Source organism: Myotis myotis, unplaced genomic scaffold (assembly GCF_014108235.1).
Source record: "Myotis myotis isolate mMyoMyo1 unplaced genomic scaffold, mMyoMyo1.p scaffold_m19_p_3, whole genome shotgun sequence".
In the NCBI taxonomy this organism is placed as follows: Eukaryota; Metazoa; Chordata; class Mammalia; order Chiroptera; family Vespertilionidae; genus Myotis; species Myotis myotis.
In genome coordinates, this window is record NW_023416335.1 from 157,804,404 (window position 1) to 157,826,259 (window position 21,856).

Genomic DNA, 21,856 nt, shown 5'->3' on the forward strand with positions numbered 1-21,856 from the left:
TCGATGTTCCTCTCTCATCGATGTTTCTAACTCTCTATCTCTCTCCCTTCCTCTCTGTGAAAAATCAATAAAATATATTAAAATAAAATAAAATGGGCTCCCCCCCCCAAAAAAAAACAAAACCCAGTTTTGGATTGATGGACAACTGTGGGTCTTGTTAGAAGTGCACATTGGGAAAGGGGGTTGGGTTTAGAAACTGCTGTTTTTAAAAAAAGGCAAGGGTTAGTCAATGTATGCATTTAATTTTTAGGAAATGGTGGTGCATGTTCCGATGGGTTAATACTGATCTGTGTAAAAATTGACTCAAAAGGGCTTTCTCTACTATACCTAGACCATTTTTTTCCAGAAAGTGTTCTGCTTCCTGATTTATATTTTGGGCAAGCTTTGACTTGTATGTGATTGAGGCAGTGCAGGGTATAAAATGCCATGAGGCCTATCCGTAGCTCCGCAAAGACCCCTGACTAAGCTGAGGAAAGTGTGTGACAGGAGAACAGCAGTTTCCAGGGTTCCCAGGCTTGGGCTTCTGGACTGTAATGGAATTAGACAATTTCCCACTAAAAGGTTCAGGGTTAGAAGAACTCAAGTACAGGCATTTCAGTTTGAAACAGGTGCCTATTACAGTGCAAGGTCGGATTTGGTGCCCCTGAAGTTTTCTGGCCTGGACCCATCTACTTCCCTCTGGTGGCAGGACTGGAGACTGCAAGAACTGATCTCACCATTTTGAAACACTTGAAGGCCATTTGCTGAGATGTGGTTCTTAGCTAATGACTGTTTACAAACCCGAGCTTTAGTCCTGAGGAGGAGGCTACATCTATAAGCTCCACCCTGAGGCTTTCAAGTTGGCCAGAAGAAGGGCGGGGACAAACTTCCCAATTCAGAGGCCCTTGGGGGCTGAAGGTTGGGGAGGGGCTTTGGGAGAGGCGCCAGGGGTGGGGTAGGGTCCTCCAAGTTTACTCCCATCTGTCTTATGACGTCCTTGGCACCACTCTCTTGTGTGTGTCATGTTTTGGACGGAAGGTGGAGCCCCTGAGCCACCTGTGCCCAGTAGTTTGTTTCCAGAAAAACCTGGATTTGGGGAAATGCTGAGTTCCGGAGGTGGGGACACTAGGTCCTTGCTCTGGAGTGGGTAAGGAGCTGGTTCAGAAGGCCCAAGGGTCTGGGTAAGCCCTTTCTGTTTTGCTTTCCCATGTTACCCAGATGCAGACCTGGGAACTGTGATTCTAAAGGTCATTTGTATCCCTCTATCCCCGCCCCTCAGACGTTCACGTTTCTCAGCATTCATCGAGAACCTTCTCCCTCTTACTAGATGCAACTGTTTCCTTCCCCCTCTGCCACTCTCTTTTCCTACCAAGGCCCTGGAGAGTCAACACAGATCTAACCTCCCTCCATATTTCTCCTGGTTCTGCCCTGTCCTCGCCTCCTCCTCCCTCTCCACCCAGAGAAAGCCCCGCCCTTCCCTCCTCCCTCTCCACCCCAGTCTGTCACACAGGGACATCACCCTACAGCAGTTCAGGCTGTGGTTTGCAGGAAGCATACACTGGCTTTTCGATTCGTGCTAGTTCCCAGCTCAGTTTGGGAGGATCGCCAGCCTTCACGTGAAGGGGGAGTCAAGGACGGCGAGGAGCTTGGGGGTCCCAGCCCCGGAGCCCGGCCTGCCCGCCCGACATGGGTAAGTTTGAGGACCAGCCCCCCCCACCCCCCCTCGGGAAGGCCCGAGGGATGCCGGCCTCCCTCCCTGGCTGACTCAGCAGGGGTGGGGCCTAACCTTTGCTCTTTTAGGGGGTGAAGGAGGAGAAAAGGGACTATAGGGGCACAGGGCTCAGCCGGTGAGGCTGCCGACCACAGGCTCGTGAGCATTGGCAAGCTCCAGGTTCAAGGAAGAGCCTGCGACTCTGTACCTAAGGTCGCGGCTCTCCCTACCTCCCCCCCCTCCCCCGCCTTGCTCCTTCCCATTTAAGCTGTTGAGATGCAAGTTATATTTTACAGTACTCACTGCTGGCCGCCCCCCGCAAAAGTAAAGCCCACTTTTGGTAGCGTTGGAGCGTTTTTAAGGCGTTTTTCCTCCCCCGATTTTCTCCCAGGCCTTTTAAGTCTCTGTTTTCTCTCCTCCCCCACCCTGACCCATCACCAGGTGGGGGCTGCACTGAGCAGCTGTTTCCTGTTGCCCCAGAGGTTGCTGCAAGGGTGGCGTGGTGGTTGGGGGAAACTGAACCTGAATAACGCCGATTCCCACGGTCCCACAGTAGCCTCCCCAGGCGGCTGTTGGCGGCTCCCCAGGCTCCGGCCACGGAGAACACTGAGTAAGGGGCACGACTGTGGTGGAAGGACCGAGGAGGTCTTCGCCCTCGTGGCTTCCAGACTCCGCCGGCTCTTAAACCCGGGCAGTGCCGAGGGAAGGAGACTGCCAGGCCTTTCTGCAGCCATGGAGATGGGGCCTCGGGGAGCCGGAACACGGGGAACCTGTTCACGGAGCAGGGCCTCTGCGCTACCCGCAGCCGGATCGGCCTGGAGTCCCCTCTCCGGCATCTCCCTTTCCTTCTCGGAGTCGTGACTCTCGCTGCCTCCCCGCCCTGCCTGGTGAGAAGCTCTCTGCCGGGGCCCCGGGAGCGCAGGCGGAGCCCTCCCGGGTCCTCCTGCGAGGACCCACCGCCATTCCCCACGTCACCGCAGAAGTTTCTCTCTTCTTCCTGGGATCTGTTCTCTTCCTCCCTCTGGGATCCTTCCTGGTTCTGGCCCCTAGGAGACGCCACCCGCCTCCCCGCCCCTCCCCCCGCCACAGCCCGACCCAAGGGCTCGTCCTTCCCGCGGCAGCTCCGGCCCCTTTAAGCGCTCCCTCCGCCCCCCGCGCCGCCGGCCCAGGGCTGGGGGAGGAGGCGCCGCCCTCGCCCGGCTCGGCCACCTGCGCCGCCGCCGCCGCCGCCGCCCGGCCTGCTCCAGGTGAGGCCCGGCACCCGCGTCCGGCCCGGAGTCCCCGGGCGGGCCTCCCCTGCGGGCCCTTACCGGGATCCCCACCGTCCGGGCCCGGGACCGGACCCTCCCCCTACGGCTGCCCTTCCTCTCCCCGCGCCGCGACTTGCCCAGCTCTCCCGCGTCCTCCGCGGCCGGAGCCCCGCGGCCTCTCGCGCCTCGCCCAGCCTCTCCGGGGCGTCTCCTGTTCGGGACCCAGGATCTCCCCTCCCCCGCGCCTTCCTCGCCGGAAAGGTCTCCCGCGGTCTGGGTTCGCCCCCTCTTCTCTGGAACCAGCGCTTTCCCACGCCATCCTAACCTCCGATGGGAGGGGAATAACCGCCACCCCCACTCCTCGCCCCCGTAGTGAGGGGTGTCGGGGGGCTTGGCGTAGGCTCCAGCCGCTTTTGGCTCTGCGCCGCTTGGCCCTTCAAGTTCACTTAAGTCACATCTAACGCTTTTCTGTAGTTGTCACTCCACCCCACCACTCCTGGAATGTGGGGGCCCGACCTCAGCACCCGCCAAGCAGCCCAGGTGGGAAAGGCCCTCCTCTCGGGCCAGTCCAGCCTGGGAACACTCCTACCCCGGAGTCAGGGAATTGGGGGGCGGGGGTGGGGGTGGGGGTGGGGGCAGGGAGAGGGGGCGAGGGAAGCGCTGGGACTAAATCTCTAAGGGTATGGGGTGGTGGAACAGGCGAGGGAAGCCAGGCTTTTCTATTCAGATGCAAAGAGAGTCCCCACCCCTAAGGAAATTAGGGCTTTCTTCATCCCCCTGAGAACATGGAGAGCTCGTTGCTGTGTGTGAACCAGGGTTGTGCGTGAATCTTGGGGGCACACACCAACTTGGAGAGAAGAGAAGGGTTATAGTCCTTTTGTTGTAGGAGAATCTAGCCTCCCCAGAACATAGAGGGAGAGGAGACTGCTTTGCAGTAACTTGGAGAGGAAGGGGGGCAAGTCAAAATGGTTACAGGGTTGAGGGCCATCTCCCTACCAACATTATGAACCATTCAGCCAGCGAGGGCCAGGGAGATCTTTAATAATTACCTACCTCCATTGGGGAGTTCTTCGTACCCCCAAATCCAGCTGCGTCCCCAACTCTGCCCCTTTTCATGCTCTCACCACCACCACCCCCTCCAGAAATGAGAGGACAAGATAGCTGCGTTTGCTTCAGACTCTTCTGAGTCTTGCTCCATGGGCCGGGAGTAAGCTGGGGGGAAGAAAGGGTGGTCCGCAGTCGTGTTTGGGATTAAATTCCAGGAGTAACTGGAGGCGGAGAGGAAGGTAGAGGGGTGCAAACGAAACACGGTGGCCACTGACCCCAGTATCCGGGTGCTGCCGCAGGAACGCCAGGAGGGTGAGAAAAGGGGAGCAGGCGCTCATTTCTCCCTCCCTGTTTAAGTACCCGCCTACTGGCCTGGTTTGAGAGAGGTTCCTAGTAATCCCTAGGTACCCTTCGCACAAGTTGCTGAGAAAAACGATCATTTACCCCCTCCCCTTTTTAGTAGCTTCCTGGAGGGCAGTGGGGTGGGTGATGGGCCTCTTCTGATGGGATTGAGGAATGTTTGGGGACATGTGGGGTCAGTCTGCCCTCTGTCGTCTGGATGTGGGGAGCAGCACAGCGGCTGCCTGGGTTGTCCTCTGGCAAGAAGTAAACACCCAGGTATCGGGCATACGGACATCTTACCCTCACCCTTTCTCGAAGAGCAGGAAGCTCTCTGAGTCGATGGGATGAGGAGGGGTCTTATTCGGGAAGGAAGGTGACTGTCCTCCTCCTGCACTAGGCGGGAAGGGTGCATCTGGCCCCACTTTCCGTTCTCATCTCGGGCGGCCCTCTCCTATCCGACACCCCGCTCCCCGATCGCTCCTGGCCGGGATAGTGCTGGGGGTTGTCCTGGAGACCGGGCCTGCGGCTCGGAAGGGGTGGGAGCAGTCAAGTGGGGCACAGGAGTAACCGGCTCTTCCGGTGCGGAGCCGAGCGGAGCCGGCGGGTGGGTGTGTGTGGGTGTGCGGCGCGGGGAAGGGGCGTGGCCACGCCCGTCTGACGGGCACAGGCTCCTCCTCTGCCTCCTGTCTGCGACCCGCCTGCCCGGCAACTGGGGCGGGAGGTAGGCAGGTTCTCCCTCATCCACCCTGGGTAAGGGAAGAGGGAAAAAGAGGGTACAGGCCTCTCCCCTGGCCCTTTAAGAAGCCACTGCCATGGCCTGAGCTCTCTTCTTCACCTGCCTTATTTTTATTTTGGGGGTTGGGAGGCGGGGGAGCATTCCTCAGAAGTTTGCTGGATCCTTGCCTTCTTCAGAAGGAAGGACCTCTCTCCCCTGCGTGTGGCCCCTGTGCACTCAGGGACTTGAGGTCAGCAGGCTGTTGGAAGTCTTTATTTTTTCTCCAAGGTGACCTGTCCATCTGTCACTTAGGGAGAGAGAAGGCTTTCTGTGTCTACCCGTCTATCGCTCCCGCCTGGTATCTGCTGTCTCAGGGAGAGAAACGCTCCTAGTGCTCTTGGCCTCCGCTTTCTGGCCCACACGCTGTAGGCTTTGCTGAAGCTCCCTTCCTCCTCCCCTCTCTGAGCCATTGGCAGTGGGCAGTGGAGCCTGGAGAGCCCACTCCTCTGTGGAGTACGGACATCCAGGCCAATCTAAACTGATGTATGTGGCCACGCCCTGTCCACCCAGTGTTCAGAGCGCCTCCTTAGACCCCAGAGGAAGAGGTATTTGTCGACCCCCACCCCCCAACCTGCCAGTGTGTTTCATCATCATCATCGCAATATCTGTTCCTCTTCCAGAATATTCAGCCTCAGTTTTGCACAATTTAGGCAATTGCTTGTAGAACTGAATTGCATTGAATTGAAGCCTGCAAAGCCTGTTGAGTTGCTAGAAAAGGAAAGCTGGTTTCTAGTCACATTTTACCTATTTGACCTTGAACAAGTTGATTATCCTCTCTGGCCTTAATTTGTTTATCTGCCAAACAAGCGAAGGCTGGACTAGAAACTCTCTAAACTCCAACATCCTATAGGGCACTATTCCCCACCCTGGGGCCCTACAATAGACATTTTAGACGATAGCCACACTGTCGTCCTCTTCTAGACTTTTCTGTCCTCATTAGGTTTCCCACAGTTATATAGCCCTGTCAAAAGAAAGCACTGGAGTTAAAGAATAGGTGGACATTTGGGACACCTTAATGGCTTGTCGGTTTTCCTGGTCATCCCCGGCTCCTCTGACCAGGTGTTGGCTAAACGTAGGCAGGTCTTCCCTGTCTGGCTCCAGCGCCGACCTTCCTTTTCCTACGCACAGGACTCTTCCCGACCCGCAGGGCCCTGCAGATGTCGCTGGGAAAGTGATGATCCAGGCAGGACCCGGCTGCCCCCACAGGACAGAGGTGAGTGGGCAGCAGGCGCAGTAGGCTCTCGCCTTTCTCCACCCCTTTGCCAGGACTGGACTTTGCTGACTAACCTTTCCGCTTCTCCACTTCCACTTCTCCACTCCCCAGCCTGGGAAATGACTGCCTTCGACATGATCTCAACCCCACCCCCCTAGGGAAGTGGCGCTTGCCTCGGTCCTAGAAACTCGGTCTTTTAGATTAACCTTGGGACCATGGCACGCCTTTCCGTCTGTTCAGTGTGAAGCGGGCCTGCCGGCCACCACGAGACGCGGTGTAGACTGGGGAGCTGCCGGGTAGGCTGGGGAGGCGGCGGCGCTAGGACCCAGGTCCGGATCCGGAAGGCAGCGCCCGGCGCTAGGACCCGGCGGCGCGGAGGACGGCGCTCCGTCTACCGCAGCTTCCCCGCCCCCTCCGGCTTCGACTCACTCCTCCTCCGCCGGCCATGTTGGCTCCGCTCGGGCCCCGCGGTTGAGCCGCGTCCCCCTCCCCCCTCCTGGACCCCAGGTCCCCCTCCCCCAAAGCCCCCTCCCCTTCTGGCGCCCGGAGCGCGGCCATGTGAACCGCCCGTCCCCCGGGGAGAGACAGGCCCCGAGTCGGGCTGGACGCCGCCACCTCAGGTCTGTGGGGTCTGGGGCCGGGGGCCTGAGGGGAGGGAGTCAGCTTTCGTCCGCGGCTTCGCTCTGCCGGCGGAGGCGGCGGAGCTGCCCAGAGCCTCGCCTGGGGCGAGAGCTGACGCCGGCTGTTGCCAGTAGGACCGAGCCCCGGGCGGGGGTCGCCCTGCCCGAGAGGCTGGGGGCGCGGGGGCCCGGCGGGTCTGCTGAACACCCGGGATGGGGCGGTGGGGGCGGGAGAGGCGGTGGAGGCTCCCGGCGGTGGCAACGAAGGTGTCCGCCGTCGCCGAGGCAGTGCAGCCGCCTGGCTGGTGGAAGTGACTTGTGTGGGGAACTCGGGGTGGAATCCCCGGGCGGGGCTCCACCTCCTCGGGTGGGGGTGGGGTGGGGGTGGGGGCGGGCCGGGTGCGCAGGGTGGGTGAGGGGGTTCCCTGGCGGATTGACCACCGTTTGTGGGGATGGGCTGTGTTGGCAGCGGCGAGCGGAGGTAGATGGGGTTCCCTGGGGTCTCGGGGTGTCTCCCTGGGCGGCGTGTGTGCGTGGCCGGCAGGAGAGGCCCCTCTGGAGCGGTGCTGCGCGGGCCGGGGCCTGGGTCCCGGGGGACTCCCGCACTCCGGACCGGGGCTGGAGGGGCTGATGCTGAAGCGTCCGGGTTTGAGCTCCGCTCAGGGACCGAAGGGAAGAATAAAGAGGGAGTCCTTTCCAAGGGGGATCCCTCACTCAGGGGATCCCCATTTCCGTGGCGGAAAAAGATGGTCCCGCCTCACCCCTTTCTTTCCTGCTGCTCCCAGTTTCCAGGGGTAGCAGTGCCAATAGCAGCCTCCTTTGTAGGCTTTATTGGAGGAGAGATTTGCATCCTTGTAGGGGGAGGGTGCGGGGGGGGGGGGGCTTTCACCTCCATCTGTACACAAACGGCCCCTCCCCCAGCCTCCCGCAGGATGTGGCCGGGAAATGGCAGCTGTGCGTTTGCTGCTGCGTCTCTTGTTTTGAAATGTCCATTTTAATCAGATTTGGTTTCATTTTCTGAGGCCTTCTGGGCAAGCTTGGATCCTGCCAACCATGTGATGTGAGAGTCCTTTCGTTCGACTTTTTTTTTCTTTTTTAACTTAATTTGTCAACTGGGAAGTAAGTAGTCACTGCAGTTGATCCCCTGATCCCAATACCCCCTCCAGAGCATCTCTGTCTCCCTGTTTTGATTTTTTCTCCTTGAGCTGGAGGTCATAGAGGAGCAAACTCAGTCATCCACCCGCAGGGCTACACTTTGAACACGAGTGATGCACATCCCCTCAGCATAGAGAGCTGCCAGGAGCACCTCGGTCTTTGTGGCATGAGAGGAGTGGCTTTTTTGAATTCTGCCTGATGTATTCTTAAGCATGATAATTTATGTATTGCAGAGCACCTGAGTAAGTGAGCTTCTGAGGTGAAGGGTAGATTCTGAGAGGTAAAAAAAGAGGAGGGAATGGGGAAGATGTGTGAGTGGGATTTGTGTGTTGGGATAGAGACTGATTTGCAAAGAGAGGATGGTGGGCTTATTCCTCACTGGTGATTCTAGCCCAAGGATAGTCTGTGGGAAGCTTGTTGGTTGACAGGATGTTGGAGAGTTTACCTTTTTTTTTTTTTTTTTTAATATATTTTATTGATTTTCCACAGAGAGGAAGGGAGAGGGATAGAGAGTTAGAAACATCGATGTGAGAGAAACATCGATCAGCTGCCTCCTGCACATCTCCCACTGGGGATGTGCCCGCAACCCAGGTACATGCCCGTGACCGGAATCAAACCTGGGACCCTTCAGTCTGCAGGCCAACACTTTATCCACTGAGCCAAACCGGTCAGGGCTGGAGAGTTTACCTTTTGCAGAATCAACTAATTAGGGGAGTTAGCTGTCATATGACTTACTCTTCAGTTCATAAAAGACATCTTCTCTGTTATTACCCTTCTTGGAGAGTGGTAAGCTTTTCCTCTGTTTTTGTGCAAAGTCATGTATGCAGATTTTCTCTTTCTCCCACCTGATAACTCCAGGAGATTTCTGCTATATAGCATAGTGATGGACTGTGTACTGTGTCCATAGGCACTTTGTTAGACACTGGGTTTGGTTAGAGATGAGTTGGCCACAGGATTTTATATTTTGAGAGATGAGGTGTTGATTGAGATCATTGGACTACACTGAAAACTGCTTAAGCTTGGCACTTTATAAACTTTTCATTATTTTCCAGTCACAAACTTCCCACCTGAATTGTAGATTCCTAGGATAGAGGTCCAGGATATGAACAGATAGGCATATGATTATGTGATAGCAGCATCATCACTTTTAAGATAGCATCATGCTTTTTTCACTGTGGCTGTTGAGGTTGCAACAGTAAAAACAAGTCCCATGTCATTGTCCTTTTTCTTGCCTCTCTGCTTACTGGTTGGTTTGAGTTGCTTTCTGATAGGTTGATTTGACACTGACTCTAAGTTCCCCTTTCTTCAACCTTTGTTTATCTAAATTGGGACCTGACAGAATAGTACATTGATTTTCCCCGTTGGGGGGTTAAAAGAGTGAGGGAGAAAGACCACTTCTTTCTTTGGACTCTAAAAGAAATAGTTGATTTTGAGAAAGTAGATACTGAGTTCATTTGATACGTGATTGATCAGAAAGCTGAATGAAACAAACTTTTCATGACCCTCTTGTAAAATGGATGCATTTTTCTATCAGAAATATATTTCTTAATATTGACATTCTCTCCCCCCTCCGCCCTTTTCTCTCTCTAAAGGAAAAAAATTGAGGTATAGATAGAACTATGTGGGCTGACCTCAGAGCCAGTCAGAAGTCTAGAATGCCCTGAGAGGTTCATCTTGGAGTCTTGTGATTCTGGAATCAGGTGTTGCCAAGAGAGAAGAAAAGCTTGTTAGGGTTACTCTGTCTTGCTGCTGTCGACCTTTTTCATCACCTCACCTCTGAAGTGGTCTGCTATATTCTTTCACTGTTAACATAGTGTGGAAGTTACTCTAATAACTGATGTGATGCTTGACTTTGTGTGAGATGTGTTCAGTATTCAAAGTTTTTATGTCCTAGACCAGTGATGGCAAACCTATGACATGCGTCGGAGGTGACACGCGAACTAATTTTTTTGGTTGATTTTTCTTTGTTAAATGGCATTTAAATAGATAAAATAAATATCAAAAATATAAGTCTTTGTTTTACTATGGTTGCAAATATCAAAAAAATTTCTATATGTGACACGGCACCAGAGTTAGGTTAGGGTTTTTCAAAATGCTGACACGCCGAGCTCAAAAGGTTCGCCATCACTGTCCTAGACAGTGGTCGGCAAACTGTGGCTAGCGAGCCACATGCGGCTCTTTGGCCCCCTGAATGTGGCTCTTCAACAAAATACTGGCTCTTCCACAAAATACCGACTTCTGCGCATGGGCCACGAAGTTTCGATCGCACTGTACGTGCGCGCCCGCATGTGGTATTTTGTGGAAGAGCCACACTCAAGGGGCCAAAGAGCCACATGTTGCTCGCGAGCCGAGGTTTGCCGACCACGGTCCTAGGACATAGAGTGAAGTATAAAACTTTTGAGGTATTTCCTGGGGTAAATAATCTTCCTGATTTGTTTGTTTGTCCTTGGATTGAGCCACTGGCAATAAAAGTAGAATTGTGTTACTGTGTTACTGAGTCTTTTGTCCTCCTAGTTATAAAAAATAATTAAGAGGGTATTTTACAGACTGAAAGGATAATATAACCTTAGCAAAAACGGAGGGTTTTTAAGAAACAGGTGGATTGGCTCTTCCAAATGGAATCTTTTTTTTTTAATGTATTTTTTTATTGATTTTTTCAGAGAGGAAAGGAGAGGGATAGTTAGAAACATTGATGAGAGAGAAGCATCGATCAGCTGCTTCCTGCACACCCCTCCCACTGGGTATGTGTCCGCAACCAAGGCACATGCCCTTGACCGGAATCAAACCTGGGACCCTTCAGTCTGCAGGTCGACGCTCTATCCACCGAGCCAAACTTGCTAGGGCCCAAATGGAATCTTTTTTTTTTTTTTAAATATATTTTATTGATTTTTTACAGGGAGGAAGGGAGAGAGATAGTCAGAAACATTGATGAGAGAGAAACATGGATCAGCCGCCTCCTGCACATCTCCCACTGGGGATGTGCCCGCAGCCCAGGTACATGCCCTTGACCGGAATCGAACCTGGGACCTTTCAGTCCGCAGGCCGACGCTCTATCCACTGAGCCAAACCGGTTTTGGCCCAAATGGAATCTTTAACCTGCATGCTCAGCTCAGGTTTTTTTTGTGGGGGGAGCAGGAGGGGAGAAGATCATCTTGTAGGAAAGGTGGAGTTCTTAACTGTTTGAGTTGAATTTCCTAAAATCAATCAGCTGAAATAGAGAAATAACCTTGTTACAACCTGTGGACTGTGATATTTAGTGTCCTGCAATTTCAGAGGCATTTCTCGTCCTTTGACAGTGAAGTGACCGGAGCAGTGACAGAACACCTAGCCTAGATTGTTAAATGGTTCCTTTATCCAGTCAACAGATATTTAAAAACTTATCTGTCCCTTGAGTATTAAGTTAAATCAAGCAGAACATTTTACTAATTTAGAGCTTAAATTTATTGCCTTTCACACTCTCAATATTTCTGTTTCCTTGCCTTATTTTCTACAGGGGACAGCTGTCTAAAATAAGTCAGGATTTGGGCCTTTCTTCCTCTAGAAATTGTTATCTTTATGAAGAATGAAGCTGAACTTATTGGTTCTCTCAGAATAGTAGGAGCAAAAATCACAACCTTAATTGGATGAGTAAGCTGGCAGAAAATACCTATTTATTTGTTCTATCTGTGGGTTCGACAGATATGTATTTCCTTTAGTTCTTTTATGTACTTAGCACTAAATTAGGTGCTGGAGGCACAATGGTAGGATTTAGTATCTGACGGGTGTTGTAGAAACTACATCGTTGTGGTTCTCAACCTTCTGGCCCTTTAAATACAGTTCCTCATGTTGTGACCCAACCATAAAATTATTTTCGTTGCTACTTCATAACTGTAATGTTGCTACTGTTATGAATCATAATGTAAATATCTGATATGCAGGATGGTCTTAGGCGGCCCCTGTGAAAGGGTCGTTCAACCGCCAAAGGGGTCGCGACCCACAGGTTGAGAACCGCTGGTTTAGAAGAACTCAGGATAGAGAACAGTCATCTTTGTGTTCTCCTGAGCAGCCTGGACATGGCAGTTGCTTTGGAGTAGCCCCCCTTGGTATAATCCTCTTTCATCATCTTCCTCCTGCCTTGCTAGCCTGAATTGGAAAGGGGGTTAAGGAAAGGACATTTTTTAGGGAATGAGCCTTATACAATACATGCTGTAGTCTGAGTCAGAGTTTGAAGGGACTGTTTTTAAAAAAATATATATTTTATTGATTTTTTTACAGAGAGGAAAGGAGAGGGATAGAGAGTTAGAAACATCAATCAGCTGCCTCCTGTACACCTCCTACTGGGGATGTGCCCGCAACCAAGGTAAATGCCCTTGACCGGAATCGAACCAATCAATATATATATTGTATTGATTTTTCAGAGAGAGGAAGGGAGAGGGGGAGAGAGAAAGAAACATCAATGATGAGAGAGAATCATTGATTGGCTGCCTTCTGCACGCCCCCTACTGGGGATCAAGACCGCAACCCAGGCATGTGCCCTTCACCAGAATTGAACCTGGGACCATTCAGTCTGCAGGCCAATGCTCTATCCACTGAGCAAAATCAGCTAGGGCTAGGGAAGGATTTTTTAGGTATAAAAGTAAAAGCATCCTTGTTTGCAGCATCAGGAACTGGGAATAATGGAAACTTTTGAAACTTCCCCAGGAGTGGGGAATAAGACAGCTTTTATATTAGAGCAGGATTTTTCAGCATTGGCTCTATTGGTATCTTGGACCACATGATTATTTGTTGTGGGCTGTCTTGTGTATTGGCAGGGTCATTAGAAGCACCCCTAGTTTCTACTTACTGGATGCCAGTAACATATACCTTTTGTCATTACTAAATGTCCCTTCAGGGGGCAAAGTCATCCCTGGTTGGTAGTTTCCAGAGTATGGTGGATGAATCCAGAGAAATGTAGAATTGAGAAATAATCTTCATAACATTCACAATTACAAAGCTAAAACATACTAGTGTGAGTTATTTACTTACTAAACAGCAAAATTTGCTTTTGCTGTTTAGTGAAGGTAAATATGTGAAATCTCCACCCCTTAAAAAAAAAAAGAATTAGAAACCTATGTGTGAAATTTTGTTATACTATATGGGAAGAACAAACCAAAGAGCTTTAGGGATTGCCAAAGTGTCTAGCTGGGTGGTGTTAATGTGTCTTGCCGTTCTGTGGGTCGCCTCAGAGGTCTGAGTGTTAGGATTGGTCAGGGCACCTGCAACAGTGTTGAAATCTGTAATATTTATTTCAACACTTTGTGCATTGTCAGCTTTTTTCTGTTTAAACCATGTCACAGGTCCACAGAGTAGTAATTTGTCAGTTGCAACTGAGAGAAGAGAAGCCTATTTGGCCATGTGTCAAGGACTTTACTACTTCAAGCTTATGGGGTACCACCTCTTAACTCATATAAATGAAGTATAGAGGTTCTTAAGAGATCCATTTACATATTACTGGGAATGGGCTGGAGACTGGCCTGATTGTACTCCTGGTCATGAGAGCTGTCTGCTATTCTGGGGATTGGGCACTAATTTCTTTTTTCATTTGGCCAAAATCCTATTAGTTCAAAGGGAGACATTCTCCTTTGCTTTACTGATGATGCCCTTATTGGTTCTAGATAGGAAGGCATAATTTATTTTCAGGTTTTATTGTGCAAAGCATCTTGGGTAGCAAGGTTAAAATGAAATAACCTAGAGTTTATTGCTGAAAGGAGCTGTCCACATTTTCTTTACATTCCCATACTGTGATCCCATATTTAAGTGACATCTGAAATCAAGTGTCAAGTTGCCTATAGGGAAGTCTGGCTGGGTAACAGTTTAAATTATATTTATGTTATATTTTGACCTTTTGGCCATGATTATCTTTTTTTTAAAATATATTTTTTATTGATATCAGAGAGGAAGTGAGAGGGAGAGAGATATAGAAACACCAATGATGAGAGGGAATCATCGATTGGCTGCCTCTTGCATGCCCCCCACTAGGGATGGAGCCCGCAACCCAGGCATGTGCCCATGACTGGAATTGAAGCCAGGACCCTTCATCTGTAGGCTGATGCTCTATCCACTGAGCCAAGCCAGCTAGGGCCATGATTATCTTTTTTTTTTTTAATGTATATATTTTATTGATTTTTCACAGAGAAAAAGGGAAAGGGATAGAAGGTTAGAAACATCGATGAGAGAGAAACATCGATCAGCTGCCTCTTGCACGCCCCCTACTGGGGATGTGTCCGCAACGAAGGTACATGCCCTTGACCGGAATCGAACCCGGGACCCTTCAGTCCGCAGGCTGACTCTCTATTCACTGAGCCAAACCAGTTAGGGCCATGATTATCTTTTTGAAGTTAAGCAGTCTTTACTCTTTTTGTCTAATAATAACAGCTAACATTTATTGAATACTTTCCGGGTGACAGTGTGCTAGGTCCTTTATATAGATTTTCTCACTAAATCTTTACAAGCTCTGGAGATGGGTACTAAAGTTCTTATGATGAAATTGATGCTTAATAACGTTAAGTGATTTGTCCAGGGTCACACAGTTAGTAGTAGGAGAGCTGGGATTTGAACCTAGAGCCCACTGTGTTGTGCGGATCTCACTGCACAGCACAAAGATGTTTTGTCTCTAGGAGGCCTCTTGTAAATGACATGAATGTGGTCCTGATGACCCCTTCAATAGAGGCTAGTGGGGAAACAGACCTCAGGCACTAGATAACTTCCCATTTCATTTACTTATCTGATTTCTGTGAGCCATCCATTTATTCTTATTAGTATATAATTTATGAGACAGGAAATGCTGTGCTCTCCCAGAGTAGCAGAGAGGAGGTCACTCACTAGTTTCTTTATGGATTCAAAAAGAAAATGGAAAAATGAAATGTGACCGATCATTGAGTGGGAGGATATAGTCCAGTGCACATAGGAAAGAAGGTGTGTGTGTCACAGAAACACACCAGGGGAGGTGTGACTTTGCATAAAACTGAGGGAGGGAATGGTGGGGGTCAGATGAGATTGGCTCTTCAGACATAGCATTTCTAGGACTTCTGAAATGAATATCCTCTTTGGTCTGTGATGTAAGCTTTGTAACCTAGAGAATTAGGGAATGAACTTTCCTCCTTGTTGTCTTTCATTTCAGAGGGATCATTAATCTCATGATGTTTCTATTTCAGATCCCTTACTACTGAGGAGTGGCCTTTAACTATAGGGAAATACTAGGGGATCCTAAGACCTTTCTCTATAGAGACCCAGTTCGTTTGTTCGTTCCTTCGTTCCTTCCCTCCCTCCCTCCCTCCCTCCCTCCCTCCCTCCCTCCCTCCCTCCCTCCCTCCTTCTTTCCTTCCTTCCTTCCCTCTCTCCTTCCCTCCTTCCTTCCTTTTTGTTTTCTTTTAATATATTTATATAGATTTCAGAGAGGAAGGGGGAGGGAGAGAGAGAGAGAGAAACATCAGTGATGAGAGAGAATCATTGATTAGCCACCTCCTGCACATCCCCTATCAGGGATCAAGTGAGCAACCCGGACTTGTGCCCTTGATTGGAAACAAACCTGAGACCCTTCAGTTCGCTGGCCGATGCTCTATCCACTGAGCCAAACCAGCCAAGGCTCTTTCTTTTTTAAATATATTTTTATTGATTTCAGAGATAGGAAGGGAGAGGGAGAGAGAAACATCAACGATGAGAGAGAATCATTGGTCAGCCGCCTCCTGCACACCCCCTACTGGGGATGGAGCCTGCAACCTGGGCCTGTGCCCTGGCCAGGCCAGTAATCAAACCCTGACCTCCTGGTTCATGGGTTGATGCTCAACCACTGAGCCACACCGGCTGGGCAGAGACCCAATTTCTTTATTGATGCATAGCAGGTTTAGGTTTGCTGCCTTTTTTTTTTTTTTTTTTTTTATTGCTTTCAGAGAGGAAGGAAGAGGGAGAGATAGAAACATAAATGATGAGAGAGAACCATTGATCGGCTGCCTCCTGCACACCCCCTATTGGGGATCAAATCTGCAACCGGGCATGTGCCCTTGACCAGAATTGAACCTGGGACCCCTCAGTCTGCAGGCCAACTCTATCCACTGAGCCAAACCAGCTAGGGCTTTGCTGCTAATTTTAGAGTGAAGATGGGGAAATAAGTCAATCCTAAAAACTTTTCCCCCTTAAATCAACAAAACACAAATTGCTTTTATTTTTTGAAATTTCAGTTAAGCCCAGCCGGTGTGGCTCAGTGGTTGAGTGTCGATCCATGAACCCGGAGATCAGGGTTTGATCCCCAGTAGGGGCATGCAGGAGGCAGCTAATCGATGTTTCTCATCAATGTTTCTATCTCTCCTCCATTCTTCTCTCTCTCAAATCAGTATTTTAAAAAATTGTAGTTAAAGTTGATGAAAGTAGAGCTAATTATGGTATTTAGCCTGGAAAACCTTATAGCTATCATGCCATATTCTATACAGGGTTAATATTTCATGCTCAGAATTAAATTCACAAATTACCTAATGGTGTCTAATTTGCATCATCTAGCATATTCAGGAGCGTAACTCTTGCAAACCTTGGGCAGTAGTCATATATACTCTTAGCCAGTTTATTCATTTTTTTAAAAGTTTTGCTTCTGTGTTTTTCCTTTTTATTTGTCTTTATTGATGAAAATATTAAAGATGCCCCCTTTTCCCCCCATTAACCTGCTCCTTTCTGCCCCCCCCTCCCAACTTCTAGTTTGTTATAAAAAGAGGTTATTTAAAACATCACCTAGATCAGCTTATTGCCTCATCTTAGGAGTTTGATAAATCTTTCTACCTGAATTCTTCTGTCCTTTTTTTTTTTTTTTTAAATATTTTATTGATTTTTACAGAGAGGAAGGGAGAGGGATAGAGAGTTAGAAACATCGATGAGAGAGAAACATTGATCAGCTGCCTCCTGCACACCTCCTACTGGGGATGTGCCCGCAACCAAGATACATGCCCTTGACCGGGACCAAACCTGGGACCCTTGAGTCCGCAGGCCGATGCTCTGGCCACTGAGCCAAACCTGTTATGGCTCTTCTGCCCTTTTTTAAAAAATACATAGTAACCCAAGGAGCTGCTTTTTCAGTATCAAGACAGATCATGTCTCACATATCAAATTAGAATGCACACTACTAGTACATCATAAGTATCTGATTGTCTTGTCAGACTACCAATAATTCTGGCTTCTACTTCCTATCTTTCTCTTCTCTTTGCTCTATCAAAGAAAGGTTTATTCTGATCAAGGGCTTCACTAGGAGCATATCTCATATTCAGGAGAGAATGAAAAGCTTTTTTAACTACTGCATCCCAATGCGCCACTGTACTTTACAAATGTAAATATCCAGCTGTATCCTTTTACATGTAAGCCACAAACCAGAACGTTATGAACCATAGTAGATATAACAGAGTAATATTCCTTGAGACACCCTCTTATTTAACCTCTGACACTTCTGAGCTGAATTCTTGGAGAACATGGTATTTCCCATGGTAAAAAAGAAGTGTTGCTGGGTGATTTGAATTTTGCCATTATGGTCACCTTTCCTGAAATGTATTCTCCTTTTCAAATCCCTTTACTAAGGTAACAATATTATCTTCTTCAGATATCGAGGACTCTGGATAGGATAACGTGGAAATTGTTTAACTTGAGCCCAGCTGGTGTGGCTCAGTGGTTGAGTGTTGACCTCTGAAACAGGAGGTCATGGTTTGATTCCCATTCAGGGCACATGCCTGTGTTTCAGGCTAGATCCCTTGTAAGGGGGTGTGCGGGAGGCAGCCATCCGATCAATGATTCTCTCTCATCATTGATGTTTCTATCTCTCTCCCCACCTCTTGTTCTCTCTGAAATCAATAAAAAATATTAAAGAATTGTTTAACTCAACTATAATAATAAAACAAAGGATATATATCAAATATGCTTTTCAGCCAATACCCCCATTTCTGTGGCTTCCTATAAAAAAGGTGGCTTTGAGCCAGGCCTGCGTGGCTCAGTGATTGAGCATCAACCCTGAACCAGGAGGTCAGGGAGTTCGATTTCTGGTCAGGGCACATGCCCAGGTTGCAGACTCGATCCCCAGTATGGGGTGTGCAGGAGGCAGTGGATCAATGATTCTCTCTCATCATTAATGTTTCTATCTCTCCCTCTCCTTTTCTCTCTCTGAAATCAATTTAAAAAAATCAATAAAAATATGCTAAAAAAAAAAAAATAAGATGGCTTTGAGAATCTGTAGGACTCTGGCCTTGCTTTGAAGGGAAAAAAACCAAAAGGATGGAGAATGTTAAATGTTACAATAGGGGGCTAATATCTAACATAGAAGGGTAACTTGGACTGGGACTGAAGAGGGTAGGGCTAGCCTGGCCAGTGTGGCTCAGTGGTTGAGTATTGACCTGTGAACTGGAGGTCACTGTTCATTTCCCAGTCAGGGCACATGCTGGGTTTGTGGGTTCCATCCCCAGTGGGGGACATGCGGGAGGCGGCTGATCGGTGATTCTCTCATCATTGATGTTTCTTTCTCTCCCTCCTCCCTTCCTCTCTGAAATCAATAAAAAATGTATATATTTTTAAAAGGATAGGGCTAACACAGGGGAAAGACTCCTGCAGGCTTGTGTCTTTGTTTTTCTCACTAACTCTTTTTATCTCTACAAGGCTGACTTAAAAAGACTATTTCTGTATGGTCAGTGTCCAGGTTAGGAGTATGGTTTTTCCTCTTTTACCTTTAGTCTCTACGGTAGGAGAAGGGTAAGTAGATAGAAGTAAGGATGGCAATCCCTTTAGAGAATTTCAAGTGACATAACTTTGTTTAACCACCAGTGTTTCCCCCCCCCCCTCTCTCCTCTCCTACAGAAATGGAGGCCAACGACCATTTTAACTTTACTGGCCTTCCCCCTGCACCTGCTGCCTCAGGACTGAAACCCTCCCCCTCCTCAGGGGAGGGCCTCTACACTAACGGGTCTCCCATGAACTTCCCCCAGCAAGGGAAAAGTGAGTGTGAGGGCCACATGGCCTGGAACGGGAATGGGCATCGTTCCTTTATCAGGTTAATGGGACAAGATTTGGATCCCCTCTGGGCTGGCTACCTCAGCTCTGTGCCAGGGGGAAAGGGAGGGAGGGAGGGAATCCTCAGAACTCCAGCTGCTGGAGGGAAATCAAGCTTCTAAGGACAAGTTCTAGGGGGTAATGGAAGCAATACTTTTAGTCTTGACTAAAGGTTGGAAGAGATTGAAAAAGATCCTGGCTTTTTCATCTTAGCCTGCTCTTCCCTGTTCTCTGACTGTGCCAGAGAGTGGTGAGGTGGCTAAGGCTTCTGATAATCAGGTGGGACCCATGAGAGAGGTGAGGGGTCCGCTTTCTGAGAAGCTGTATTTAGAGGTTGGAGAAGCCACCCTGAGGATGGGGTGGGGGGTAAGGGTGGGGTTGAAGGTTGGTATGTGTTTCCCTTTTAATTTGTTCAACAGAAAAGAGGGCAGAATGCTTGTGCTACCTCCTGTCCTTGAGGATGGAAGATAGAGACATGGAGAGTTTTAATGCTTACTTATCTAGTTCCCCAGAGAGAAACATCTAATTCCAGCTGGACTTGTTATTGCCAGGATCAGGCTTTTTCCTGGATTTGGCTTATCATTTGCTCTGAACCATGGCTCTGCCAAGTACCTCTCTATAATCTTGCCTGGGTTTCAGGTACTTTATGTTTCGAAGCAGAGAGAAGCCCAATGCTTCACTTCTTCCTTACAGCAAAAAAATACTACCATAGGCGTATACTTCCCACCCATCCCTCCTACTCTCCATAAGGTTGTAGGTAGATAGAAGTTTCTTTATTTCACTGGAGGACCCCTTTGCCCCAGCTTCCTTACATCTTGGTTCCTTTTTATTTGATTGAGTGTAGAGGTTGTCATTGGTGTTGAGAATTGAAATCTGCAGTACTGGTCATGCAGAGATCTCCCCACCCCACCCCAGTACTTATGGGGAGAGGCCAATCCAAGTCTTTTGAGCTGGGATCTTGCTGCTGTGGTGACTGCACCTTCTATTCTTAGCCCAGCACGAAGTGCTGTATCTGCATGTGCCAGTGAGGTGAAGGCTGTCCCTTCTGGTCCCACTGTGGGGCCAAATAGGCACTGGGGAAAAGAGGGGCCAGGAGAATTCAGTCATGCCAATCCAGGGGAAAATTCCTTTAGGGAGTGAGGATGGGAAAGAATGCAAGTCACTGTAGGGAATCTGCAAATAGCTTCATTTAAACAAAATAAAAAGCCCTGAGCGTCAGTAGCAGCCAGCTCTCTGCTGTTCACTCCTGTGGTAGACCAGGAGAGCTCCCCAGCCCCCTACTCAGTAGCCTCAGCAGCAGTTGCTAAGCTTATATACAGGAGCATCTGTGTTGGGTGTTCCCTGGAGACCAGAAAGACATAAATATAGCAGAGGGGGAATCCCCTCCCCTTCACCTTCCCTTTTTCTAGTCAGTGTTATTCTTTTGGTTAGAGTTGGTAGAGTTACTTGCACACATATCTGTAACTGACCCTTTTCCCTCCTTTTCTGCCAGGTTTGAATGGGGATGTGAATGTTAATGGCTTATCTACTGTATCTCACACTACTACTTCAGGGATTTTGAACTCTGCTCCCCACTCCTCCAGCACCTCACACCTCCATCAACCCCACGTGGCCTACGACTGTCTCTGGAATTACTCACAATACCCACCCGCCAATCCTGGCAGCAACCTCAAGGACCCACCCCTTCTCTCCCAGTTCTCGGGGGGACAATACCCACTCAATGGCATCCTTGGAGGCAGCCGACAACCTTCATCCCCAAGTCACAACACTAACCTTCGGGCTGGGAGCCAAGAGTTCTGGGCCAACGGTACCCAGAGTCCCATGGGGCTTAACTTCGACTCACAGGAACTGTATGATTCCTTTCCTGACCAGAATTTTGAGGTGATGCCCAATGGACCCCCTAGTTTTTTCACCTCCCCACAGACTTCTCCCATGTTGGGCTCCAGCATCCAGACTTTTGCGCCCTCCCAGGAGGTAGGCAGTGGTATTCATCCTGATGAGGCAGAAAAGGAGCTGACTTCAGTTGTGGCAGAGAATGGCACTGGCTTGGTAGGCAGCCTGGAGCTGGAAGAAGAGCAGCCAGGTATAACTGTGGGCCTGGGAGCTTGGTGGGGAATAGGAAAATGGGGCTAAGGGGGCAGTGGCTTTTTGAGGTGAGGAAAACTTGTCTTTCCAGCTCTCTGCAGTGGAGGCTGATTTGCATGTTGGTGGTTAGCAGAGCCAAGTGGCTGGTGTTTTTGTGGCAGCAGCACCAGCTCGTGAGTGGGAGTGCAAATTATTTCAAGCTCATGCAGAGCTGCTGGCCTGAAGAGGGCAGGTGGGCGAGCCTGAAACAGCCCCAACAGACACTGTATCAGGGCTTCTTCCAAAATATAGGAAGGGGTTGGGCATTAGCAGGGAGCATTGAGGTCAATTTGACTTGATTATGGCATGGCTAGACTGGCTGCTAAAGTGGCCTGAGCCCTAATAGTGATTAGCATTTGAAGGAGGGAAGGAAGCCGGCAGAGCATACCATTGCTTGTCTGCTCACAGTTTCCTTCTTTTTTTGTTGTTGGTACATGTGATCTTCCCTCTCAACTTTGCCCTCTAAATAGATAAATGCTTAGTTTGCTATTGATTCCAAGAATAAGGGCGAGCACCCTGTGAAATCACAGGATGTTGTATCTGTTAACCACCTGTTTCCACTGAGTGGGGGAAATAGCTGCCAACACGATGGGAGTCTTGTCTCAGACCCCATTC

General features: G+C 49.5%; 1 protein-coding gene across 6 annotated transcripts in view; it reads left to right on the top strand.

The window, feature by feature from the left end:
* Nucleotides 1-1,494: 1,494 nt before the first annotated feature.
* Nucleotides 1,495-21,856, top strand: part of BAZ2A (bromodomain adjacent to zinc finger domain 2A) — a 37,595-nt gene continuing 17,233 nt past the window's right edge. For 2 of the 6 annotated variants that reach the window (XM_036301488.1, XM_036301492.1), the window contains exons 1-3: nt 1,495-1,669; nt 18,926-19,063; nt 20,610-21,200. In XM_036301488.1, the coding sequence (XP_036157381.1) occupies nt 1,666-1,669; nt 18,926-19,063; nt 20,610-21,200 (733 nt within the window). In that variant the 5' untranslated portion in view covers nt 1,495-1,665. Of the gene's footprint in view, nt 1,670-2,915; nt 2,938-6,232; nt 6,318-6,786; nt 6,938-18,925; nt 19,064-20,609; nt 21,201-21,856 lie in introns of those variants that run through there. The other 4 variants (XM_036301490.1, XM_036301491.1, XM_036301489.1 and 1 more) reach the window with 4 other exon arrangements.